At 44.4% G+C, this 22,552-nt stretch overlaps 1 protein-coding gene across 29 annotated transcripts in view; it reads left to right on the top strand.

Annotated features, from left to right (window-relative positions):
* Positions 1-22,552, top strand: part of DLG2 (discs large MAGUK scaffold protein 2) — a 1,136,581-nt gene that overhangs the window by 856,406 nt on the left and 257,623 nt on the right. For 26 of the 29 annotated variants that reach the window (XM_087895794.1, XM_087895787.1, XM_087895810.1 and 23 more), the window contains one exon: positions 8,033-8,157. In XM_087895794.1, the coding sequence (XP_087751920.1) occupies positions 8,033-8,157 (125 nt within the window). Of the gene's footprint in view, positions 1-8,032; positions 8,158-15,269; positions 15,726-22,552 lie in introns of those variants that run through there. The other 3 variants (XM_087895807.1, XM_087895808.1, XM_087895806.1) reach the window with 3 other exon arrangements.

Below are 22,552 nucleotides of genomic sequence, written 5' to 3'. Positions count from 1 at the left end.
GGCCCCAGGAGGTCCCCGCGTGGCCCGTTTTCAGCCTCCCCAGCCTCCAGAAGCACTCTGACCCAAAAACGGGATGGCAGAGGCACTATGGGCTGGTCCTTTGATATTTCCAGGCTGGCCCCGCAGGCCAGATTTAAGTAACCCGCAGGCTGGATGCGGCCCGTGGGCCTTGAGTTTGATACCCCTGACCTAGACAGTCACTTATCTGAAATGGTATAGGTTCTCCTGCTTGAGCAAGGGGCTTGACTAGAAGATCTCCAAGGTCTCGTCTCTTCTCGTCTCTTCTCTTCTCTTCTCTTCTCTTCTCTTCTCTTCTACTCTACTCTACTCTACTCTACTCTACTCTACTCTACTCTACTCTACTCTACTCTACTCTACTCTACTCTACTTTATTCTACTCTACTGTACTTTATTCTACCCTACTCTATTCTACTCTACTTCATTCTACTCTACTCTACTCTATTCTACTCTACTGTACTTTATTCTACTCTACTCTATTCTACTCTACTCTACTTTATTCTACTCTACTCTATTCTACTCTACTCTATTCTACTCTACTCTACTTTATTCTACTCTACTCTACTTATTCTACTCTACTCTACTCTATTTTACTCTACTCTAGTTTATATTACTCTACTCTACTCTACTCTACTCTACTCTACTCTACTCTACTCTATAATGGAAGGCAGTAAGGCCAAAAATACAAAAGTCGAAGCATTTGAGGAAGGAAGAATTGAAAATTGGGATCCCACCTTGTCTGACGTCCGTTGCCTCTATTCTTTGCCATTACGTTCAAGAAACCACAATTTCACCCTTTTTTTGAAGCTTAAGCTTGAAATAGAATTTTATAAAGGAGCCCTACTCCACTGCTCCTATTCACCTTAGCAAAACATAATGGTGGAAAGTTCTGTGTGAAGAACTTATTTTATCCATTTATCACCACCCTCCCTTCTCCTTTGCCTCTCCTCTGCTTCCCCATCCTTGCTGGCTGTCTCTTATTTCGGATTTTGGTTGATTAATTGATTTGGGAGAAGTAGTGTGCCAATAAAGGCAATAGCTTGCTAAGCAGAAACGTTTGAAGGCGTGAGCTGCTGTCCGTTTGATCAATTATGTTTACTCGGAGATGGAAGAAAGCGTTCCTGTTGTGATGGAATGGAAGGATTACTTTTGTGTCTGTCAGCAACTAAAAGCCCCTAGAAAGGAAGAAAAATGCACAGCTCAAGCAACTGGCATCAGCCTTGGTTGAACATCTCATGAAGAAAGTCTGAACAGGGATCAGTTCAAAGGTCCATCCCAGTAGCTGGCTTGCCTCTGACTCATCCCGCTGCTTCAGAAGATTTTAGCTGAACAAAGTTTGCTTGTCAAAACTCTTAACGGCAAATGTTTGTCTGAAGTCTAACAAAATTGGGTTTGGTTGGAACTGGGTAGGAAATTGAGTATGTCAGGAATTTGGGGTGTCTACTCTAGAGAAAAGAAGGACTGGGGAGAGATGATAGCAGTATTCCAATATTGGAGGGGCTGCCACAAAGAAGAGTGGGGGTCAACCTGTTTTCCAAAAGACCAGAAGACCAGACAAGAAAGCATGGATGGAAACTAATCAAAGAGAGATGTAACCTGGAATTAAGGAGAAACTTCCTGACAGTGAGGACAATTAACCAGTGTCAGGTTTCAATGTCATCTCAAATAAAATAAATTGCATTTCCAAACACATAGTCTTTGAAGAAATCTTTCATTTTATTGAGCACGACAATCTGGCCCCAATCATGGCGTAGCCAACTCTGACTTCCTGACCCCAAACCTTCCCTTTCCGTTCCCCAATTCTCTGCGTCTCATTGGCCTTCTTCCAAATCACTCTCCCCATATCTACTACTTAAGCTCCCAGGAATGTCCCCCCCTCCCATCTCATCTCCTAGGGGATATTATCTTCAAGGAAAATAACTAGGTGAAATGTCAAGCGTCCTCTTGCCAGCTGCCCCCTCTTCTCCTTCTTATGTCAGCACTAGAGTAAATGCAGGTTGAAGTGCTGACAACCAGTGGAACAGCTTGCCACCAGAAATCGTGTGAATGCTTCATCACTGGAGGTTTTTAAGAAGAGACTGGACAGTCACTTGTCTGAAATGGCGTAGGATCTCCTGCTTGAGCAAGGGGTTGGACTAAAAGACCTCCAAGGTCCCTTCCAACTCTGTTCTGATTGATTTTTTGAAAATTTGATGGGCAAGTTGCCTCAAATTCTTCTGTTGACTTATTGGAGATCAAATCCAATTGAACCTGGGGTTTGATTGCTATTCAGGAATCTCTTCTGCTGCTTGTGTCCATATTTATCTGTGGAGGCAGATAAGTTTGGTTAGATGGGAGAAGTTGGTTCTCTTCCATATTTGATGTAAAACAATGGGGTTACTTTGGGATGATTCTTATCATCTCCCATGTTGTTAAAATTCCTGTTTCCTTTAGCTGTCCAAATTGCTTATTAAGAGCTGCCAAACCTGAGCTAGTGACATACAGATAATTCTTGATTTACATCCCTAACTTGAGCCCAAAATTAGCATTATAATTCATTGTGGCGGTTAAGCAGGATCACCATATAAACTCACCCGATTTTATGATATGTTGGGCTAATCATTAAGTAAATGCCACTGTTCTTCAATGAATGCCATAGTTGTTAAACAAAACCATTTTACCTAAAATGGTTTTGTTTAACCATTTTTTTAGCCATTGCTTTTTTGCCAGAAAGTGGAAGTAAATGCCAGTTTTTGGCAAATAATTCCTGATCCCCCAAAGGAAAGGTAGGTGTGGCAGGGAGCCATGGGAGTGCACTGGTTAGAATCAGGGGTGGGTTCTACTTACCTTTACCACCGGATCGCAACGGGATTGCACATGCACACTCTTTTCCGTTGGATCTTCAGGCCTGCCACATTTACTATTTTGGGAAACTGGGAGGGGGGATTTTATGGAGCCAGGGTGATATGTAGTCATAATAACATTCCTTTCTCAGAAAGTCAAGGACATCTTGCCCTGCACCTGGAGGGCTGGAACTGGGAGGCATCTCTACAGGGGTGAAATGCTCCCGGTTCAGACCGGATCACCCGATCCGATAGCGATGGCAGTGGGTGGTTCGGAGAACCGGTAGGAAAAATCCCTGTGCACCCCCCCCCCATGCCCAGTTGAGCCGCACGATCATCAGAGGCTTTTTTTTTTAACTTTTAAAAACATTTTTTCTATAACCTCTTCCGATGAAAAAATGCTTTTAAAAGTAAAAAAAAAAGCCTCTGATGATCGCACGGCTCAGCTGGGATCATCAGAGGCTTTTCAAAGCATTTTTTTCTGCAACCTCTTGGCCGAAGAGGTGGTAAAAATAATGCTTTGAAAAGTCTCTGACGATCCCAGCTGAGTTGCCTGATCGGCAGAGGCTTTTCAAAGCATTAGAAAAAATGCTTTGAAAAGTTTTTTTTTAAAAGTTGGCCACGCCCACCCACCAAGCCACGCCCACAGAACCGGTAGTAACAAATTTTACATTTCACCCCTGCATCTCCAGTTGGGACGGTGCTTGGATTGGATCATGTGATGGACATGGTGGGTGCAGGGGAAGAGTCTTGGACTTTCTTTTGGGTGGGGAAAACCCGGAAGCTTTCAGATTCGGCTTTTCCCATATGTGCCAATATGACCTCTCTAATAAAATGGAACTTTGAGGAAACTCAAGGAGTTTCCTTGGAGTTTTCTTTCGTTGGGGATGTTACTTGGAACCCTGACACCTGGAAGTGTTCTAGTCCAACCCCCTCAAGCAGGAAACCTTATACGATGGCTGCTTTACAACTGCTGTGTTTACTGAACAAACACCATTTTATGACCATTATAATATATGGCAGTAATGGATAGTCTCCATTACGGTCGTAAGTCAAGGACTATTTGTATAATGTTTGTGTGGTATGCCCAGCAGCTGTTATGAAAAAAGGCACTTTGCTGATATTGTATAAATACACACACACACACACACACACACCTTGCAGAGATGGCTTTGAAGTCTCGACAATCAAAATGTTCCTCTCCAGCCCAATTACGAGCCAATTTCGATCCCCTTTTGAAAGCTTCCATCGAAAATACTGTTATTCTGTGAAAGATGACAAAAGCTTTGCCGTGGATTAGAGTTTTCAATTTTCCCAGAAGAAGCACAACCAATCTTTTACCCTCACGTTGTTGTTGCCCTTTTGTGTCTTTGCGTGTCCTCGAAGAACATGTACTCAATAATGGGACAACTCCAGGTAAGAATCTCACTGACTCTTGATCAGGTCAAGGATCACAAGACAATTAATTACTAGCAGTTTTCAGGTCTTCAGAGTACAGGCAAAGGTGCTGAGCCTTTCTTTTGTGCGTTGGCTTCTGTTGGGTCGAATCCAAAAAGCGTTTAGTGTGTTGCTGACATACCATTCTGGGTAATTTCTTGGAACTTGACATTATTTTGGCCCCCACATAAAGGGCTCGCAATCTGGGAGTCCTCCTGGATATGCAGCTGTCCTTGGAGGAACATCTGACAGCTGTAACTAGGGGGACCTTTTGTCAGGTTCGCCTGATTCGCCAGTTGCGGCCCTTTCTTGATCGGGATTCCCTGTGCACAGTCACTCATGCCCTCGTCACCTCTCGCCTTGACTACTGCAACGCTCTCTACATGGGGCTCCCCTTGAAGAGCACCCGGAGGCTCCAACTGGTCCAGAATGCAGCAGCGCGGGTAGTGATGGGAGCAGCATGGCGCTCCCATGTAACACCACTCCTGCGCGAGCTGCACTGGCTCCCAGTGGTCTTCCAGGTGCGCTTCAAGTTGTTGGTTATCACCTTTAAAGCGCTCCATGGCATCGGGCCTAGCTATCTTCGAGACCGCCTGCTGCTACCGACGACCTCCCATCGTCCTGTGCGCTCCCACAGAGAGGGCCTCCTCAGGGTGCCATCAGCCAATCAATGTAGGCTGGTGACCCCCAGGGGGAGGGCCTTCTCTGTGGGGGCACCTACCCTCTGGAATCAGTTGCCCCCAGAGATAAGGAGAATCCAAGACCTTGGTGCCTTCCGCCGTGCCCTTAAAACCCACTTTTTCCAGCAAGCCGGGCTGGCTTAAGAAGAAATTTTAAATGTTTTAATTGGTTTGTATTTTTAATTTTGGGCCAAATTTATATATATTTTAATTGTTTTTAATATTTGTATTTCATGTTTTTTAATTCTGGCTGTACACCGCCCTGAGTCCTCAGGGAGAAGGGCGGTATATAAATTTTAAAATAAATAAATAAATAAATTATCCTTTTTTTTTTTTTAAGACCTCTGGTTTGCTAGGAACACTGTCAACTCTTCCTCTTGTTCTTTCCTTCCACCCACAAGTATACATTATGTCAGTGGCCCTCGATCGCTTGGACACCAGGGACCAGTGGGGGAAAAAATTTCCATGGACTGGTAGCTGCCCGTGGCCCAAAGGTTGGAGAGCCCTGTCAGGGTTCCAAGTAATACATCCAGTGGTGGGATTCAAATAATTTAACGACCGGTTCTCTGCCCTAATGACCAGCTGGGTAGGCGTGGCTCGGTGGTTATGTGATCATGTGGGCGTGGCCAACTCAACATCACTCACGTCGATGTGCGCTTCGCCTTAACACACCAGCACTGTCAAGTTAGGCATTTTTCTGAATTTTTGACCCATTGAGCCCAAAAAAGTTTCCCATCACTGGATTATCCTATCAAGGAGGAAAGCACAAAACAGAAACAAAGATTTTTGATAAAACTCTTTGAGGCTTATCATCCCTTATCCCAATACCCACTCCAGAATTCATACAGATAGAGGCATCCATAAATGGTCAGCCCCCAAATAACACCGATTGTTGTTTTGTCACCGTGGTATTCCCAGTGGGTGTCTTGCAAGAACCTTTGTGGCCAAAAGCAATTTTAGCGAGCCACTGGAGCTCCGATTGTCTTCCAAGATGCTTTAAAATACGGTGTGAAGAGCAGCTGGAATCTTCTCTGGTTTTTCTTCATAAAGGGAAGAGCTATTTTGCAACAATAAGCTAAAGTTGGGTTATTAAAGTACGATACTCTAAAAGGCTTTGTGCTGAGGCGGCCCAGCTCTTTAGCAAATGGGAAATGAATCAATAGGCAGCATTTAACCATCTGGGGATCTAATCTGCTTGTCGTTGTAAAACTTTCTGGTTCTTGGATTGCCAAGTCCAAATATTCTTTCAGACTTTGGTCTAAAGCAGGGGTGTCAAACTCAAGGCCTGTGGGCCTCATTTGGCCCGCGGGGTACTTAAATCTGGTCCGCCGGGCCGGCCTGGAAATAGCAAAGGATCGGCCTGCGGTGCCTCTGGCAGCCAGTATGGGGCATGGGGGGGCTGCAGGGGGCCCCGCGCCCTGTTTTCAGCTTGGACGGCCTCCTGCAGCACTTTGCTGGCCAAAATGGGGTGCGTGGGGCTGCACCAGTGTTGTTTGCCCCCGGTTCACACTGGTTCTATAGAACCGGTAGTAAAACCGGCGGGAGGCTCTGCCCACTGACCCTGACGTCATAAAAATGTTTCCGCGCATGTGCGCGGCCCCATTGTAAACCAGTAGTAAAGGTAAGTGGAACCCACCCCTGGGCTGCATGTGGCCCCCTCGTGCCCCGTTTTGGCCGGCAGGGTGCTGTAGGAGACGTCCATCCCAACTCCCTCCCCTCCCTTCCCCAGTTGGCCTGTGGAGGAGAACTACAATGCTGATCCGGCCCTCGAAGAAATCCAGTATGACACCCCTGGTCTAAAGAGCCAAAAGCTTTATTATTTGTATTTTAAATCATTAAACCACCACACTGAGGGCAGGACAAGAAGTAGTGGGTGAAAGCTTGTCAAAGAGAGATTCCCCCCAGGACTTTCTAGCTGAAATTTCCTGTCAGTTAAAACAATTAATCAGTGGAATTCTGCTGGCCTGAAAAACCTGGAGGTTTTTAAGAGAAGGTTGGACAACCATTTGCCTGTAATGGTATAGGACAGGGGTCTGCAACCCTAAACACTCAAAGAGCCATTTGGACCCCTTTCCCACAGGAAAAAAAACACCGGGAGCCACAAAACCCTTCCCATGCCTGATTATTTCTTGAATGGCCACAAAACTAGCATATGTAGTTGAATTAAACGTTCTGTTTTCTTCTGAAACTTTTCTTGTCTTGGATTTATCCATGGTTGGCCTACTGGGGGTTGAAAAGCTCAATAAATCGTGTGCCGATGGGTGTCGCACATTGGTGATTGTGATGCATATTTTGAGTGATGGAGCTGCAGCAGAGGGGTGAAAGAGCCACATGCGGCTCTAGAGCCGCAGGTTGCTGACCCCTGGTATAGGATCTTCTGCTTGAGCAGTGGGTTGGACTAGAAGGCCTTCAAGGTCCCTTCCAACTCTGTTATTCTGTTAAGGGAACTAAGTATGTCTAGCCTAACAAAGAGAAGGTTTACAGGTGACATGGTAGCTGTCATCCGGTAATTATCCAGAATGGTATAGGGCAGTGATGGCGAACTTATGGCACGCGTGCTAGAAATGGCACACAGAGCCATCTCCCTGGGCATGCCAGCCATCGCAAATTGCTTTTCCGGGTTCCGGCAAACACATGTTGAGCTTCCGGTTTTTGGCATGCACATGCGCACTGGTAAGCTAGTCTTCACATGTGCATGCGCACCAGAAACTGGAAGACCAGGTGACTGGTGTGCATGCACATGCTGGAAACCGGAAGCTCAGGCTCCCGGCACGCGCATGCACACCAGGGAACTGCTCTTCCGGTTTCTGGCGCTCCCACGTGTGTGCATCAGGAAGCTACTCTTCCGGTTTCCAGTGCTCCCTTGCGCATGCATGCACGCGTCCCGTTTCAGCACTCGGTGCCGAAAAGGCTCGTCAACACTGGTCTAGGGTCTCCTGCTTAAGCAGGGGGGTTGGGCTAGAAGACCTCCAAGGTCCCTTGTGTTATTCTGTTACACTTGTATAGTCAAGGATACCCTTTCTGTGACAGTTATATTGTTATTTATTTTTTTCTCCCTCTTTCTCTTTTCTGTAGGGCAATTCTGGCCTGGGATTCAGTATTGCTGGAGGAACAGATAACCCACATATCGGGGACGATCCCGGAATATTTATTACTAAGATAATACCAGGAGGAGCTGCTGCAGAGGATGGAAGACTCAGGTAATTTGTCCTTTAATTTTCTAAACATAGAATCCATGTGACGCTGCGCCACTCTTTCGAAACAGGCTAAATTGTGGGCCCTCATCTGGGCCTTCCCCAGCCTCTAGGACTGGCCCATGTTCTTCCTCAGCCTCATCGCTGTCCGACTCCGCTGCCAGCTCCACAGGCTGCTGGCGAACCACAACACCGGCTCCATACAATCCCCCCTCCCAGTTTCCCACAGTAGTAAATATGGCAGGCCTGAAGGCCCAATGCAAAAGATGGCTTCCAGGCCTGACACTATCAACCACAGGTAGGAATCACTCCACGTGGCGAAAAACTGCTGAAGACTACAAAATCAGAAGAAAATTACAAAAAAAAAGAAGCAACTGAAGGCTGTATTACTGTCCGGAAATCTAAACCTCTTCATGATACATATATATGGGACATGACACTGAAGGTAAATCAAATCAACATTTGACTTGGCAGCAGTAGGAACCTGGAATTCTTAAAAACAAAACAAAAGAAAAAACCCTGAAGGAATAATCACAGCAGCTAGAGACAGGCGATTCAAATTCATATCGTTAAAGCCAAAACTGAACATATTTCAAAAGGCAGAAAACGCTGACTCTGTAAGTTCGAAGCGGGAAGTGTAGAATCCCCTCATTAGTGGCTGTAGCCAAATTGCTCCAACGGAGAATATACACAACACCATTGAATTTGCAAAAATTGTGGATTGGTATTTATGAAGAAAGTTCGGCTTTACTGGTAGCAAAACTGCTCACACGTTAAAAAAAAAAAAAAAAGCCTTAGAAAATGAGGATGGCAAGACGTGGTGGGATTTTAAAACCCAGACTGACAGACATCTGAAACGCTATACATCAGACTATAACAGTGATGGCTAACCTTTTTGCTGTCGTGTGCCGAAAGCGGGGGGGGAGTGGGGGGGCGCATGCGGGCCCACACCCATAATTCAATGTGCCCTGCCCCCCCCCACATGCCCGTGTGACACCTCCCCTCCCCCGCTTCCCCTGCTTTTGGCATGAGATGGCATGGTGGGCCTCGTAGGCCCGTTTTTCACCCTCCCCAGGCTCCAGAGGCTTTCTTGGAACCTGGGGAGGGCGAAAATGGCCTTCCCCACCCCCCCAAAGCCCTCTGGAGGCAGGAAACAGCCCATTTCCTGACTTTCGGTGGGACCGGAAGGCCCGTTTTTCACCCTCCCCAGGCTCCAGAGTCTTTCTAGGAGCCTGGGTAGGGCGAAAATGGTCTTCCCCATCCCCCTGGAGACTCTCCGGAGGCCTGAAATGGCCCGTTTTCTGACTTCAGGTGGGTCCAGAAGGTCCAAAAATTATCTGGCCAGGGCGTGCATGCACGCTGGAGCTGAGCTAGGGCAATGCTTGCGTGCCCACAGATATGGCTCCGTGTGCCACCTGTGGCACGTGTGCCATAGGTTTGCCATCACGGGACTATAACTTTTCAATAAATATTTGGAAGTTTTAAATTCACTGACTTTAAAAAAAATGCTTGAGACTTCTTACACGCTACAACTATTTCTCCGTGATTCCTAAGCTCTTTAGTTATGTTGGAAGAAATATCCAGGTCCAGGTCCGAGCCGGGAGAAAGGCACTGGAGACAAAATGAAGGCTGGAGGCTGATTGGAAAGAGGGTCCATTTATTGATGAAGCATGTGTGATTCTGGGCAGCTGACCAAATGGAATTGAGAGCGATGGGGTTTTATACCTCCTCTTGGGCTTTGAACTTGAGCTTCCTGTTCCTGTGCAAGAACATGTATTCTATTGGCTGTTGTCAGACTCCCATGGGGCCATGTAGGGGTCATGTTTGTCTGAGCTACGTTTGGTTGATGTTTGGGCTGATGCAATGAAGGGGCTAGTTATGCAATTCCTATTGTGGCTGAGGATTTATCCTACCCTTGTTGGATCTTGGGCGAGGGTATTTGCTTATGAATAGAGCTATCTATCTCTTTATCTCTTAAGTGCTGACATCTGCTGAGGGTTATTAAGAAAGGTGGGGGCTACTTTCCAAGAGCATGTTTCTCCATTTCTCATCCAGGGAAATATAATATTCTGCCGTTGTAATATTTCCTAAAATTTTTCATTCTTCTAGGAGAGGGGTGGGTGCTAACTTTCTACAGTTAGAACTTGAATCATTCGAAAATAGCCTGGATGAAGATGTTTGTTGGGTAAAATAATAATGTTATTTTTAATTAAAAATTGGAGGGGAGGAGGAGGGAGGAGGAGGAGGAGGAGAAGAAGGAGGAAAACCAGAATTAAAGGAATATTATATTTGATTATTTACTTCTTCGTTTGTCCCTGTTTTTTCAATAGGGAAGTGGACTTTTTTTTGTTATTCGTTGAAGTCGTTTCGCTTCTCACCCAAGCTTCATGGATGAGAAACTTGGATGAGATGCAAAACGTCTTCAGAGAATAACAAGAAAGTCCAGTTGCCTCTTGAAAAAGCACCTTTGGGACTGTTGTGACCTAGGCCCAAGTAGGTATTATCAGACGCAATCAGTTCTAAAACAAACAGATTTTATTAGAACAGCTGAGAATTAACTCATTCTCAGCGTAGTCCAAACTAATTCAAAACAAATTCTTCATAGCACAATTCTTCAGCCTTATCACCAACCTTGGTCTACTTTGGCAACCTGACAAAGGCTTTTCTTGGCAAAAGTTCAGAAGCAGAAGAGGCCGACAAGAAATAAATGCAGCAAGACAAGAAACAAATCTATCAACGTTGTTTTCCGACAAAGAGCCTAAGAGCCGTTGCTGCTCTTTTAAGCCTTATGGGAGGGCCCAATCATCTCTTGGCCTTACTCCCGAATCGTCGTTTTTGCTTTAGGTGCTCCTGCCTTCTGGCAGCTCTTCTGAAGGCTCCAGAGTCTGCACATCACTCCCCGATGGCCCTGGCCACATCTTTGTCTCCGACGCAGAGTCCTCATCCGGGCCTTCCCCAGCCTCCAGGTCTGGCCCATGTTCTTCCTCAGCCTCCTCACTGTCCGACTCCGCTGCCAGCTCCGCAGGCTGCTGGCAGACCACAACAGGGACAACCATGACCTAAATGAGATTTGGACAGAACATATTCTAACTGAGAACAGTATAGTGGAATGGTTAAGGTGCTGGCCTAAAAACCAGGAGACTGTGAGTTCTAGTCCTGCCTTAGGCATGAAAGCTGGCTGGATGACTTTAGCCCAATCACCAAGAGATGTTGAATTCTAGTCTCGCCTTAGGCATTCAGCCCAACTAGACGACTTGGGCCAATCACCAGGAGACTGTGAGTTCTAGTCCTGACTTAGGCATGAAAGCTGGCTGTGTGACTTTGGCCCAATCACCAGGAGATGTTGAATTCTAGTCTCGCCTTAGGCATTCAGCCCAACTAGACAACTTGGGCCAATCATCAGGAGACTGTGAGTTCTAGTCCTGCCTTAGGCATGAAAGCTGGCTGGGTGACCACAACTCTCTGGGGTTTCATAAAACAACTGGGCATCATTCTTTTCTAGGCTGCATGCCAAAACCACCTACTGCTTCCAGAACCAACTCACTATATACATTTGGTTTAATTTGATTTGCATTTAAATTTAATTAGAATTACATCTGGTAATGTCTATTCTTAACTGTTGTTATGTTAACTGTTGTTAACATATTCTTATGTTTAACTGTTCCTTTATCTCATTGAAAACTACCATTTCTGGAGGTCTTGGGTAAGGAAGACTGAATCCGAGGCTTTCAGGAGATAATATAGCTCCATAGCCAGGAGTGAGATTCAACCGGTTCAGACCGGTTCGGGCAAACTGGTTGTTATGATTTTGGACAGTTTGGAGAACCGGTAAAATCGACCACCGGCTAGCCCCGCCCACCCTGCTCCACCCCACATGCGCGCAGACTCACATTTTCGGCGAACTGGTTTTTAAGTGGGTTGAATCCCAGCACTGTCTATAGCCATGATGGCAAACCTATGGCACGCGTGCCACAGGTGGCATGCAGAGCCATATCGGTGGGCACGCGAGCTCAGCTCTGGCACTCATGAGCACACCAGCCAGCTGTTTTTCGGGCCTTCTGGGCTCACTGGAAGTCGGCAAACAGTCCATTTCCGGCCTCTGGAGGGCCTCTGGGGGGGTGGAGAAGGCTGTTTTTGCCCTCCCCAGGCTCCAAGAAAGCCTCTGGAGCCTGTGGAGAGCGAAAAGCGGGCCTACCAGGCCCACTGGGCCATCTCGTGCCAAAAGCAGGGGGAGTGCAGGGGGGGTCGCGCATGCATGCGTGGGGGGGGCGGGATGCATAGAATTATTATAGTGATGGGAGAAGCATGGCGCTCCCATGTAACACCGCTCCTGCGCGAGCTGCACTGGCTCCCGGTGGTCTTCCGGGTGCGCTTCAAGGTGTTGGTTATCACCTTTAAAGCGCTCCATGGCATCGGGCCTAGCTATCTTCGAGACCGCCTGCTGCTACCGACGACCTCCCACCGACCTGTGCGCTCCCACAGAGAGGGCCTCCTCGGGGTGCCATCAGCCAAACAATGTAGGCTGGTGACCCCCAGGGGGAGAGCCTTCTCTGTGGGGGCACCTACCCTCTGGAATCAGCTGCCCCCAGAGATAAGGAAAATCCAAGACCTCAGTGCCTTCCGCCATGCCCTTAAAACCCACTTTTTCCAGCAAGTCGGGCTGGCTTAGGAAGAAATTTTTTAAATTTTTTAAATGTTTAATTGGTTTGTGGTTTTTTAAATTTTTGGGCCAAATTTATATAGATTTTAATCGTTTTTAATATTTGTATTTCATGTTTTTAATTCTGGCTGTGCACCGCCCTGAGTCCTCAGGGAGAAGGGCGGTATATAAATTGAAAATAAAATAAAAAATAAAAAAATAAAATTATGGAGGTGGGCACACACGCACGCGACCCCCCCCCCTGCTCTTGGCACGCAATGGCAAAAAGGTTAGCCATCACTGGTTTATAGCCTCAGTTCTATCTTTCTTTGCAAGGAAAATAGAAACAAAAAACTGACAGTTGAAAAAGACTTATTGGACCATCCAATCTGTCATTTGAGTTTTTTATTTTTTATTTAAGTGTTTGTTGGATGATGGACATGTGTTTATCCCAAGTAAATTTCTATTTTAATTAGATTTAAATCCCCCCTTTTTTTATTCAGTGGCATACATAACACTCCCTCCTATTTTTCCCCTGAAGATCAGCCCTGTGAGGTGAGTGAAGTTGAGAGACAGAGAGAGAGAAAGTGACAGGCCCAAAGTTACATCAATAGTCACTGGGACTGAAAATGGACTAGAATCTCTTCCTAGTCTAGTGCCTTAACCATTGCACTGCACAGGCGGTCCTCGATTTACGACCACAACGGAGTCCAAAATTTCTGTTGCTAAGCGAGTCAGCTGTTAAGTGAGCTTTGCCCCATTTTACGACTTTTCTTGCCACAGTCGTTCAGCAAATCACTGCAGTTGTTAAGGTAGTAACACGGTTGTTAAGTGAATCCAGCTTCCCCGTTGACTTTGCTTGTCAGAAGGTTCCAAATAGGTGATCAGATGACCCCGGGAGACTGAAACCGTCATAAATAGGAGTCAGTTAGTTGCTAAGCATCTGAATTTTGATCGCATGACCATGGGGATGCTGCGACGGTCGTAAGTCTGAAAAACTTTCATGGGTCACTTTGTTCAGTGACTTTGAATGGTCACTAAACGAACTGTCATAAAGCAAGGACTACCTGTATTCTTGGCTAGAGCAAATTGTGATACTTGAAAGAAGTTGGAAGCCTACGAAGGCTGCAAATCATGGGGAAATTTTCCAAAGCACCAACTATTTTTCCCCCCAAAGCACCAAAAGGCAAGACAAGAAACAATGGATGGAAACTAATCAAGGAGAGAAGCTAGCCTAGCACTGATGATGTTATCTAGTCAGGTAATGAAACGTCTGCAAGAAAACAAACAAGCTCAGAGAGCACCAAAGACCCCTCATTTCAATCCTGAGCTACAAATATTCTTCTTTATCTGAACCTGGAATTGAGGAGAAACTTCCTAACAGTGAGAACAATTAATCAGTGGAGCGTCTTGCTGTTGTAGGCTTTCAAAAGGAGACTGGTCAGTCATTTTTTCTGAAATGGTATAGGGCCGTGATGGTGAACCTATGGCACACGTGCCACAAGTGGCACACGGAACCATATTGGTGGACATACGAATGTTGCCCTAGCTCAGCTCTGGTGCGCATGCATGCGCCAGCCAGCTAATTTTCGGGCCTTCCGGGACCACCAGAAGTCAGGAAACAGGGTGTTTCCAGCTTCTGGAGGGCCTCCGGGGGGGTGGGGAGGCCTGTTTTTCGCTCTCCCCAGGCTCCAGAGGCTTTCTAGGATCCTGGGAAGGGCGAAAACGGCTTTCCCCACCCCCTTGGAGGCCCTCCGGAGGTCAGAAACAGCCCATTTCCCAACTTCCGGAAGTCAGCAAACAGGCCGTTTCCAGCCTCTGGAGGGCCTCCGGGGGGGGGAGGCCCGTTTTTCGCTCTCCCCAGGCTCCAGAGGCTTTCTAGGATCCTGGGAAGGGCGAAAACGGCCTTCCCCACCCCCCTGGAGGCCCTCCGGAGGCCAGAAACAGCCCATTTCCCGACTTCCGGAAGTCAGCAAACAGGCCGTTTCCAGCCTCTGGAGGGCCTCAGGGGAAGGCCGTTTTCGCCCTCCCCAGGCTCCTAGAAAGCTTCTGGAGCCTGGGGAGAGCAAAAAACGGACCTTCCGGTCTCCGGGAGTGGTGGGCAAATGAGCTGTTTCCGGTTTCCGGGGGGGAGGGGAGGCCATTTCCGCCCTCCCCAGGCTCCAAAAAGCCTCTGTTTGGCATGCAACGGTGAAAAGGTTAGCCATCACTGGTGTAGTGTCTCCTGCTGGAGCAAGGGGTTGGACTAGAAGACCTCCAAATTCCCTTCCGATACTATTATTTTAGATTTCCATGAGTTCTTTGTGGTCTTGTAACCATCGCCAATCGCTCTCAGCGTTCAGTGCAAAACAGCCCATTTTTTAGGGAGCTCTAATTTAGATCGCTGGCAGAAGGTGGGGCCACGTTTTTAATTCCTTCGACAAGTTTGAACAAGATCGTGCCAAGTGAGTTTTCCCCCACCTCTGGCCGGCGGAGGCATCTCTTCTGCTCCTTCATGTGTTGACGTCTCTCCATTCAGAAGAAGAAGAAGACATGGGTGGAATTTTGGCCTGGGGGTTTGTTGTGACTCTTTGATTTGTTGGCGTATTTTGTCAAATCCAATCCAGAAAGTTAAGAAGGAAAGCTGCTTGCAACATACCAATTTGGAACAGGAGAATGTCTTGCAACCAGTTTTCTGGCTGGAGCGAGAAGAAGCTGCTTTGACTTTTTACCGGAGTGACTTTTTCCGAAACTCCGATTGACAGGTGTCCGCCGGTAACTGGGAAGGCGCCTTCTCTTCATGTGGGTTCACCTTTTTAATCCCAATCCCAAGACATTTTCATTTTGTGGCATCTACTTGGGATTTCTTTCTTAATCAGCTTGCGTTGCTTACCAGAATTCAGAAGGTTGAGAATTCAAAAGGCTGAGAGCACCTGATCATATCTGGAGCAAAGGAGTAAGTACTGACTTCTGTGAAGGCATTTTGTCGTTCTGTTAGATGCAGGGAGAATAAAACGGAAAGAGATTTATGCCTTCCCTTCATCGTCTTCTGGTGAACTTAATACATGATATTTCTTGTTTACTACTCGTTGTCTCTGGCAGAATGAGTGGTTAATCCAGATCCTTGTTTCTTGCTCTTATTATTTCACCGATAAAAAGCTTTTCTTAACTTGGAATTTTATAGATGGTTTAGTCGTCCAGGAAAGAAGTGGGGCATTGACGGAACAAAATTAGCATTAATAAAGAAGAATATTTGTAGCTCAAGGTTGAAATTTATTCATTTATTTATTTATTAGTTTGATTTATATGCCGCCTTTCTCCGGAGACTCAGGGCGGCTTACAATGCTTTTAAGCAATAGCCTTCATACTTTTGTATATATCTGCTTAGTGAGGCTTTTTGGCCCCCCCCCAAGCGGTGTTCTATTTTATACAAAGTCAGCTTATTGCCCCCACAAACCGGGTCCTCATTTTACCTACCTTGGAAGGATGGAAGGCTGAGTCAACCTTGAGCCTGGTGAGAATTGAACTTGCAATAATTGCAGGCAGCTGGCAGCTAAATACTACTTTAACAGTAGTTTAGTCCACTGCGCCACCAGGCTCAGTGAAATGAAGGGTCCTTGGTACTCTCTGAGCTTGCTTGTTTTCTTGTGACTACTTCCCTTACTCAAAGTAGGGAATGTCATCAGTGCTACTAAAGAGTGGGGTTTGCTCTCAGAATGTATCCATGAACACCAGCAGTTCAGCGGTTCGAATCCCTAGTACAGGTCTCCTGCGTGAGCAGGGGGTTGGACTAAATGACCTCCAAGGTCCCTTCCAACTCCGTTACTGTTAACCAACTAGCAGTCTGAAGACACGATGAAAAGACTCTTTCATTTCAGAACACATGGACAGACTTAACCATAGATTCAACTGAGAAAACGTGACCATCGTAGACCAAACCAAGTCAAAAAAATGCTAGAAAATGTCTAGAAGCCTGGCACGCTGACAAATTAGCCATCAATAGACACATAGACATCAATATACATTATGCAGAAGAGACAATCCACCAGCCAAAAAGATCCAAAGCATCTCTCCACTAGCAATCAACAGCCAGATGAGCATAGATTTGAGGGGCTGCCACAGGGAGGAAGGGGGGTGTCAAGTTATTTTCCAAAGCACCTGAAGGCCAGACAAGGAATAATGGATGGAAACTGAACAAGGAGAGATTCAACCTGGAAATAAGGAGAAATTTTCTGACAGTGAGAACAATCAACCCATGGAACAGAAGTTGCCTTCGGAAGTTGTGGGAGTTTCATCACTGGAAGCTTTCAAGAAGAGATTGGATTGCCATCTGTCAGAAATGGTGTAGGGTCTCCTGCTTGGGCAGGGGGTTGGACTAGATGACCTGCAAGGTCCCTTCCAACTCTGTTAATCTGTTAATGTACAGGTTGAACTGAGTATCAATATGAGATTTACTCAGGGGTGAAATGTAAAATTTGTTACTACCGGTTCTGTGGGCGTGGCTTGGTGGTGGTGGGGGTAATGTGACTGGGTGGGCGTGGCCAACATTTTTTTTTAAACTTTTCAAAGCATTCTTTCTAATGCTTTGAAAAGCCTCTGCCAATCAGGAAACTCAGCTGGGATCGTCAGAGAGGCATTTTAAAAAATATCTCTCTGCCGATCACGAAACTCAGCTGGGATCGTCAGAAACTTTTCAAAGCATTTTTTTAACCACCTCTTCGGCCAAGAGGTTGCAGAAAAATATGCTTTGAAAAGCCTCCGACGATCCCAGCTGAGCTGCACGATCATCAGAGGCTTTTTTTTTTTTTACTTTTAAAAGCATTTTTTTGTCGGAAGAGATTGTAGAAAAAATGCTTTTAAAAGTAAAAAAAAAAAGCCTCTGATAATCCTGCGGCTCAGCTGGGCATGGTGGGGTGGGGTGTGTGTGGCAGGGATTTTTTTTACCGGTTCTCCGAACCACCCACCGCCATCGCTACCGAATCGGGCGATCCGGTCCGAACCGGGAGCATTTCACCCCTGGATTTACTCTAAGATAAACATCATACCAACAATTAAGTGAACAATATCTCGATCCAGAAAGTGGCAAACAAGGCAACAGTAAACAGCCCACCCAAAGAACCCCCACCAACACTGACAGGGCAAGACACTAGAATATAAACTGCCAGTAAAGTGGACTCCTTACTACTAGCACTGATGATGTTGCCTAATTGGGTAATGAAACGTTTGCAAGAAAATAAGCAAGTAGCACGAAAGAACTCTCAAAATTTAGCATTTCTAGTGTCTAGGTTTGAAAACCTGGGTACTTGCGGGACCGCCTACTACCACCAATAGCCTCCCACCGGCCGGTACGCTCTCACAGAGAGGGCCTCCTCCGGGTGCCGTCGGCCAAACAATGCCGACTGGCGGCCCCCAGGGGGAGAGCCTTCTCTGTGGGGGCACCTACTATCTGGAACGAGCTCCCCCCAGAGATACGGAGGATCCCAGATCTGCACACCTTCCGCCGCGCTTTAAAGACCTTATTGTTTCATCAGGCGGGCCTGGCCTAATTTTCTCCCTCTTTCATAAAAGATTTTTAATTTTTAAATATCTTTTAGTATTTTATACATTCAATTTTAAAATTGGTTTTAAATAGTTCGGGGTTTTAAATTTGTCGGAGCCAAAATTATTTAATTTGATTTTATTCTACTTTTAAATTTTGTATGTATGTGTTTTATTGTTTGGCTGTGCACCGCCCTGAGTAGGGAGGTATAGAAATCAAATCAAATAAATAAATAAAATAAATAAAAGGGAGCATGGGAATGGTCGACCCCAATTTAGCATGTTCCAGACATGCTAAATTGTTTGTTTTTCAAGTGTTTTTCAAGTGTTTTCAAGGGTTGTTTTTCTTGGCATCTCCCAGGCAGGGTGGCCAATTTTGGGAACTATAGTATTAAGGCAACTAGAGATCACCACATTAGAAAACCTGTTTAAGAATAATAACGTGAGAATTCGGCTTTTTTTTTTTCCTCAAAGTTTTTATTTTTATTATTTTACAAACATATCAGTGCGTGAAGAGCGTGGCTCCTGAGTGCCTTACATTTTAGTACAAATAAAATAGTATTCATCATATTTACTACGTTTGACAAGCTTATATAATTCTGGTAACAGTACACATATTTATGTTAAGTAATAATCTTCCATTATTTAGTTATTCAGTATTTCAATATGTTATTTTTATGCCAATCACCATATTCTGCGTGTCATTCCTTTTATTACAAATAAAATATTATTAATCATATTTGTTACATTTAGCAAGCTTATATGCTTCTAATAATAATACACATATTTGTGTTAAGTTATAATCTTCCATTGTTTAGTTATTCAATATTTCAATATGTCATTTTTATGCCAATCACCATATTATTCAAGCATATTTGATAATACCGTCGTTCTAATTCTGATTTCCCCTCCCACCTTATTGTGTACTCCATTAATCCCCCTCTCTCTAGTTTGCATCCCTATTCCAATTTTTAATTATGCCACTATTATATTTAAAAATATTCCCTTTCTATCCATCGTCTCTTGCCCGCTTTAAAGCTTTAATTGTTCGTTTCTTAGCTTGCCTCCCATATTCCTCTCTTGGATCTTTGTCTCTATCTTGACCAATCATTTTAAACATTTCTCCCTTCTCTGCCCTATTCCTTTCAGGTTTAAAGCACAATCAAGCAGGTTGTTCTCTAAAAAGCTAACCTGAATGAATGGGCGATAAGAAATCAGCAGGCAGTCTATGAATTTTGTATTTACTAGTATTTGCTGTCAAAGTTCCTGGGTGATTCTTCTCCCATCGCTTCTTAAATGATCCTTTTTAGATAAATTGGGCATTTTATTTCATTTATTTATCAAACTTGTACAGGTATTCCTTGACTGATGACCCCAATTGAGCCCAAAATTGCAAAGTGAGACAGTTGTTAAGTGACCTATGCCCCCATTTTACGACTTTTCTTGCCATAGTTGTTAAGTGAATCACTGCAGTTGTTAAGATAGTAACACGGTTGTTAAGCGAATCTGGCTTCCCCGTTGACTTTGCTCGTCAGAAGGTCACAAAAGGGGATCACATGACCTGGAAGAGGGAAACCGTCATAAATACATGCCAGTTTCCAAGCATCTAAATTTTGATCATGTGATCATGGGGAGTTGCCAAAGGCAACTCAGTGAAGGGTAGACATTATACTGAGATCTTCTTATGTCAAATCTTTGTTATATCAACAAACAGAAAGAAAAATCTACCCTGCATTACCTCTTTTGATTCTCGTTCAGTTTATTGCAAGAGAATTTGCTTTCAAATTTTCTTTTAAATGAGTAGTCCAGTGGTGAAATCTAAAATTTGTTACTACCGTTCTGTGGGCATGGCTTGGTGTGGGGGGGGTAATGTGACTGGGTGGGCATGGCCAATTTTTTTTTTTTTACTTTTTACTTTTAAAACCATTTTTTCTACAACCTCTTCAGCGAGGTTTCAAAAGGCTCTGACGATCCCAGCTGAGTTGCCTGATCGGCAGAGGCTTTTTTTTCTTTTAAATGCCTCTGCCGATTAGGCAACTCAGCTTGGATCGTCAGAGGCTTTTTTTCTTTTAAATGCCTCTGATGATCCAAGCTGAGTTGCCTGATCGGCAGAGGCATTTAAAAGAAAAAAAAAAGCCTCTGACGATCGCGCGGCTCAGCTGGGCATGGGGGTGGGGGCAGGGATTTTTGCTACTGGTTCTCCAAATTATCCACCTCCATTGCTACCGGATCGGGTGATCCGGTCCGAACTGGGAGCATTTCACCCCTGGAGTAGTCCATTTCCATGAAATCCCCATTGGTATCAAGGATATTGCAGCATTGTGATGTGTGAATCGCTTTCCCTGCTGATGTCGGAAGGTGACAAGGAGGGTAGGACAAGAAGCAATGGGTGGAAACTAATCAAGGAGACAAGCAACTTAGAACTAAGGAGGAATTTCCTGACAGTGAGAACAATTAATCAGTGGAATATCTTGCCTCCAGAAATTGTGAATGCTCCAACACTGGAAGTTTTTAAGAAGAGACTGGACAACCATTTGTCTGAAGTGGTGTAGGGTTTCCTGCCTAAGCAGGGGGTTGGACTAGAAGACCTCCAAGGTCCCTTCCGACTCTGTTATTCTATTCTTTTCTAAACTGGTAATCACATGATTCAGGACAGCACAACGAACATAAATACAAGCCAGTAGCCAAGCGCCCAAAGTTTGATCATGTGTCATGGGGATGCTGCAATGGTCATAATGGGGTGAAAACTGGTCATAAGTCACTTTTTTAGGGTTGTAACTTTCAACGGTCACTAAATGAATGGTTGTAAGTTGAGGGCCGCTTGTATTCCTATTTGTCTAACAGGATACTTCTCAAAGACATGCCTCTGACTTTTAAATAGAGAATATTTAAAATATTCTAGAATAGAATATTAGGAATGGAATGGAATGGAATACAAATGAATAGAATAGAAATGAATGGAATGGAGTGGAGTGGAGTGGAATGGAATGGAATAGAATAGAATAGAATAGAATAGAATAGAATAGAATAGAATAGAATAGAATAGAATAGAATAGAATAGAATAGAATAGAATATTAGGAGTAGAGTAGAATAAAATAGAATAGAATAGAATATTAGGAATAGAATAGAATAGAATAGAATAGAATAGAATAGAATAGAATAGAATAGAATATTAGTAGAGTAGAATAGAATAGAATAGAATAGAATAGAATAGAATAGAATAGAATAGAATAGAATAGAATATTAGGAGTAGAGTAGAGTAGAGTAGAATAGAATAGAATAGAATAGAATAGAATAGAATAGAATAGAATAGAATAGAATAGAATAGAATATTAGGAGTAGAGTAGAGTAGAGTAGAGTAGAATAGAATAGAATAGAATAGAATAGAATAGAATAGAATAGAATAGAATAGAATAGAATAGAATAGAATATTAGGAGCAGAGTAGAGTAGAGTAGAATAGAATAGAATAGAATAGAATAGAATAGAATAGAATAGAATATTAGGAGCAGAGTAGAGTAGAGTAGAATAGAATAGAATAGAATAGAATAGAATAGAATAGAATAGAAAATAGAATAGAATAGAATAGAATAGAGCAGAGCAGAATCAAATCGAATTGAATAGTGTAGAATAGAATAGAATAGAATAGAATAGAATAGAATAGAATAGAATAGAATAGAATAGAATAGAATAGAATAGAATAGAATTCTTTATTGGCCAAGTGTTTATTGGACACACAAGGAATTTGTCTCCCGTGCATAAGCTCTCAGTGTACTTACAAGCAACAAGTAATAAATCATGTTCAAAATGACTGCAACACTACATTTCATTTTTCCTCCTATTATTACTACTCCTTCTTTGAGGGTTTGTGATTGCTGGGCTTCCTACCAGCAGGTTATTATCTATTTTGGCTTGGCCTGAAAAATACTTGCAAGACTAGAATTTGACAGGTTTTCTAATAATGAGGTTGACTCCCAGGGATTCAAGCGGAACAAGTAGTACATGGCTTCAAGACAGAGCTTTAAATAATGGACAGATGGCTGCTGTTTGGTGTCCAAATCCATACCCACTTAGTTTACGAGATTTAGATAACATTGAGTTTTCTGGAAAGCTTTAAAGAATCCCACGTTTAATCAAGCCTGGCTACTATGGCTATTATTTGATTATTTAGCATGGTGCACAGTGGTGGAATTCAATTTTTTCTATTACCGGTTCTGTGGGCGTGGCTTGGTGGGCATGGCATGGC

The sequence above is a fragment of the Pantherophis guttatus genome, chromosome 5 (genome assembly GCF_059756535.1).
Source record: "Pantherophis guttatus breed Tessera chromosome 5, ASM5975653v1, whole genome shotgun sequence".
Classification (NCBI taxonomy): domain Eukaryota; kingdom Metazoa; phylum Chordata; class Lepidosauria; order Squamata; family Colubridae; genus Pantherophis; species Pantherophis guttatus.
Note: the sequence above shows the minus strand (reverse complement) of the source record. Positions and strands in the feature narration are given on the sequence as shown.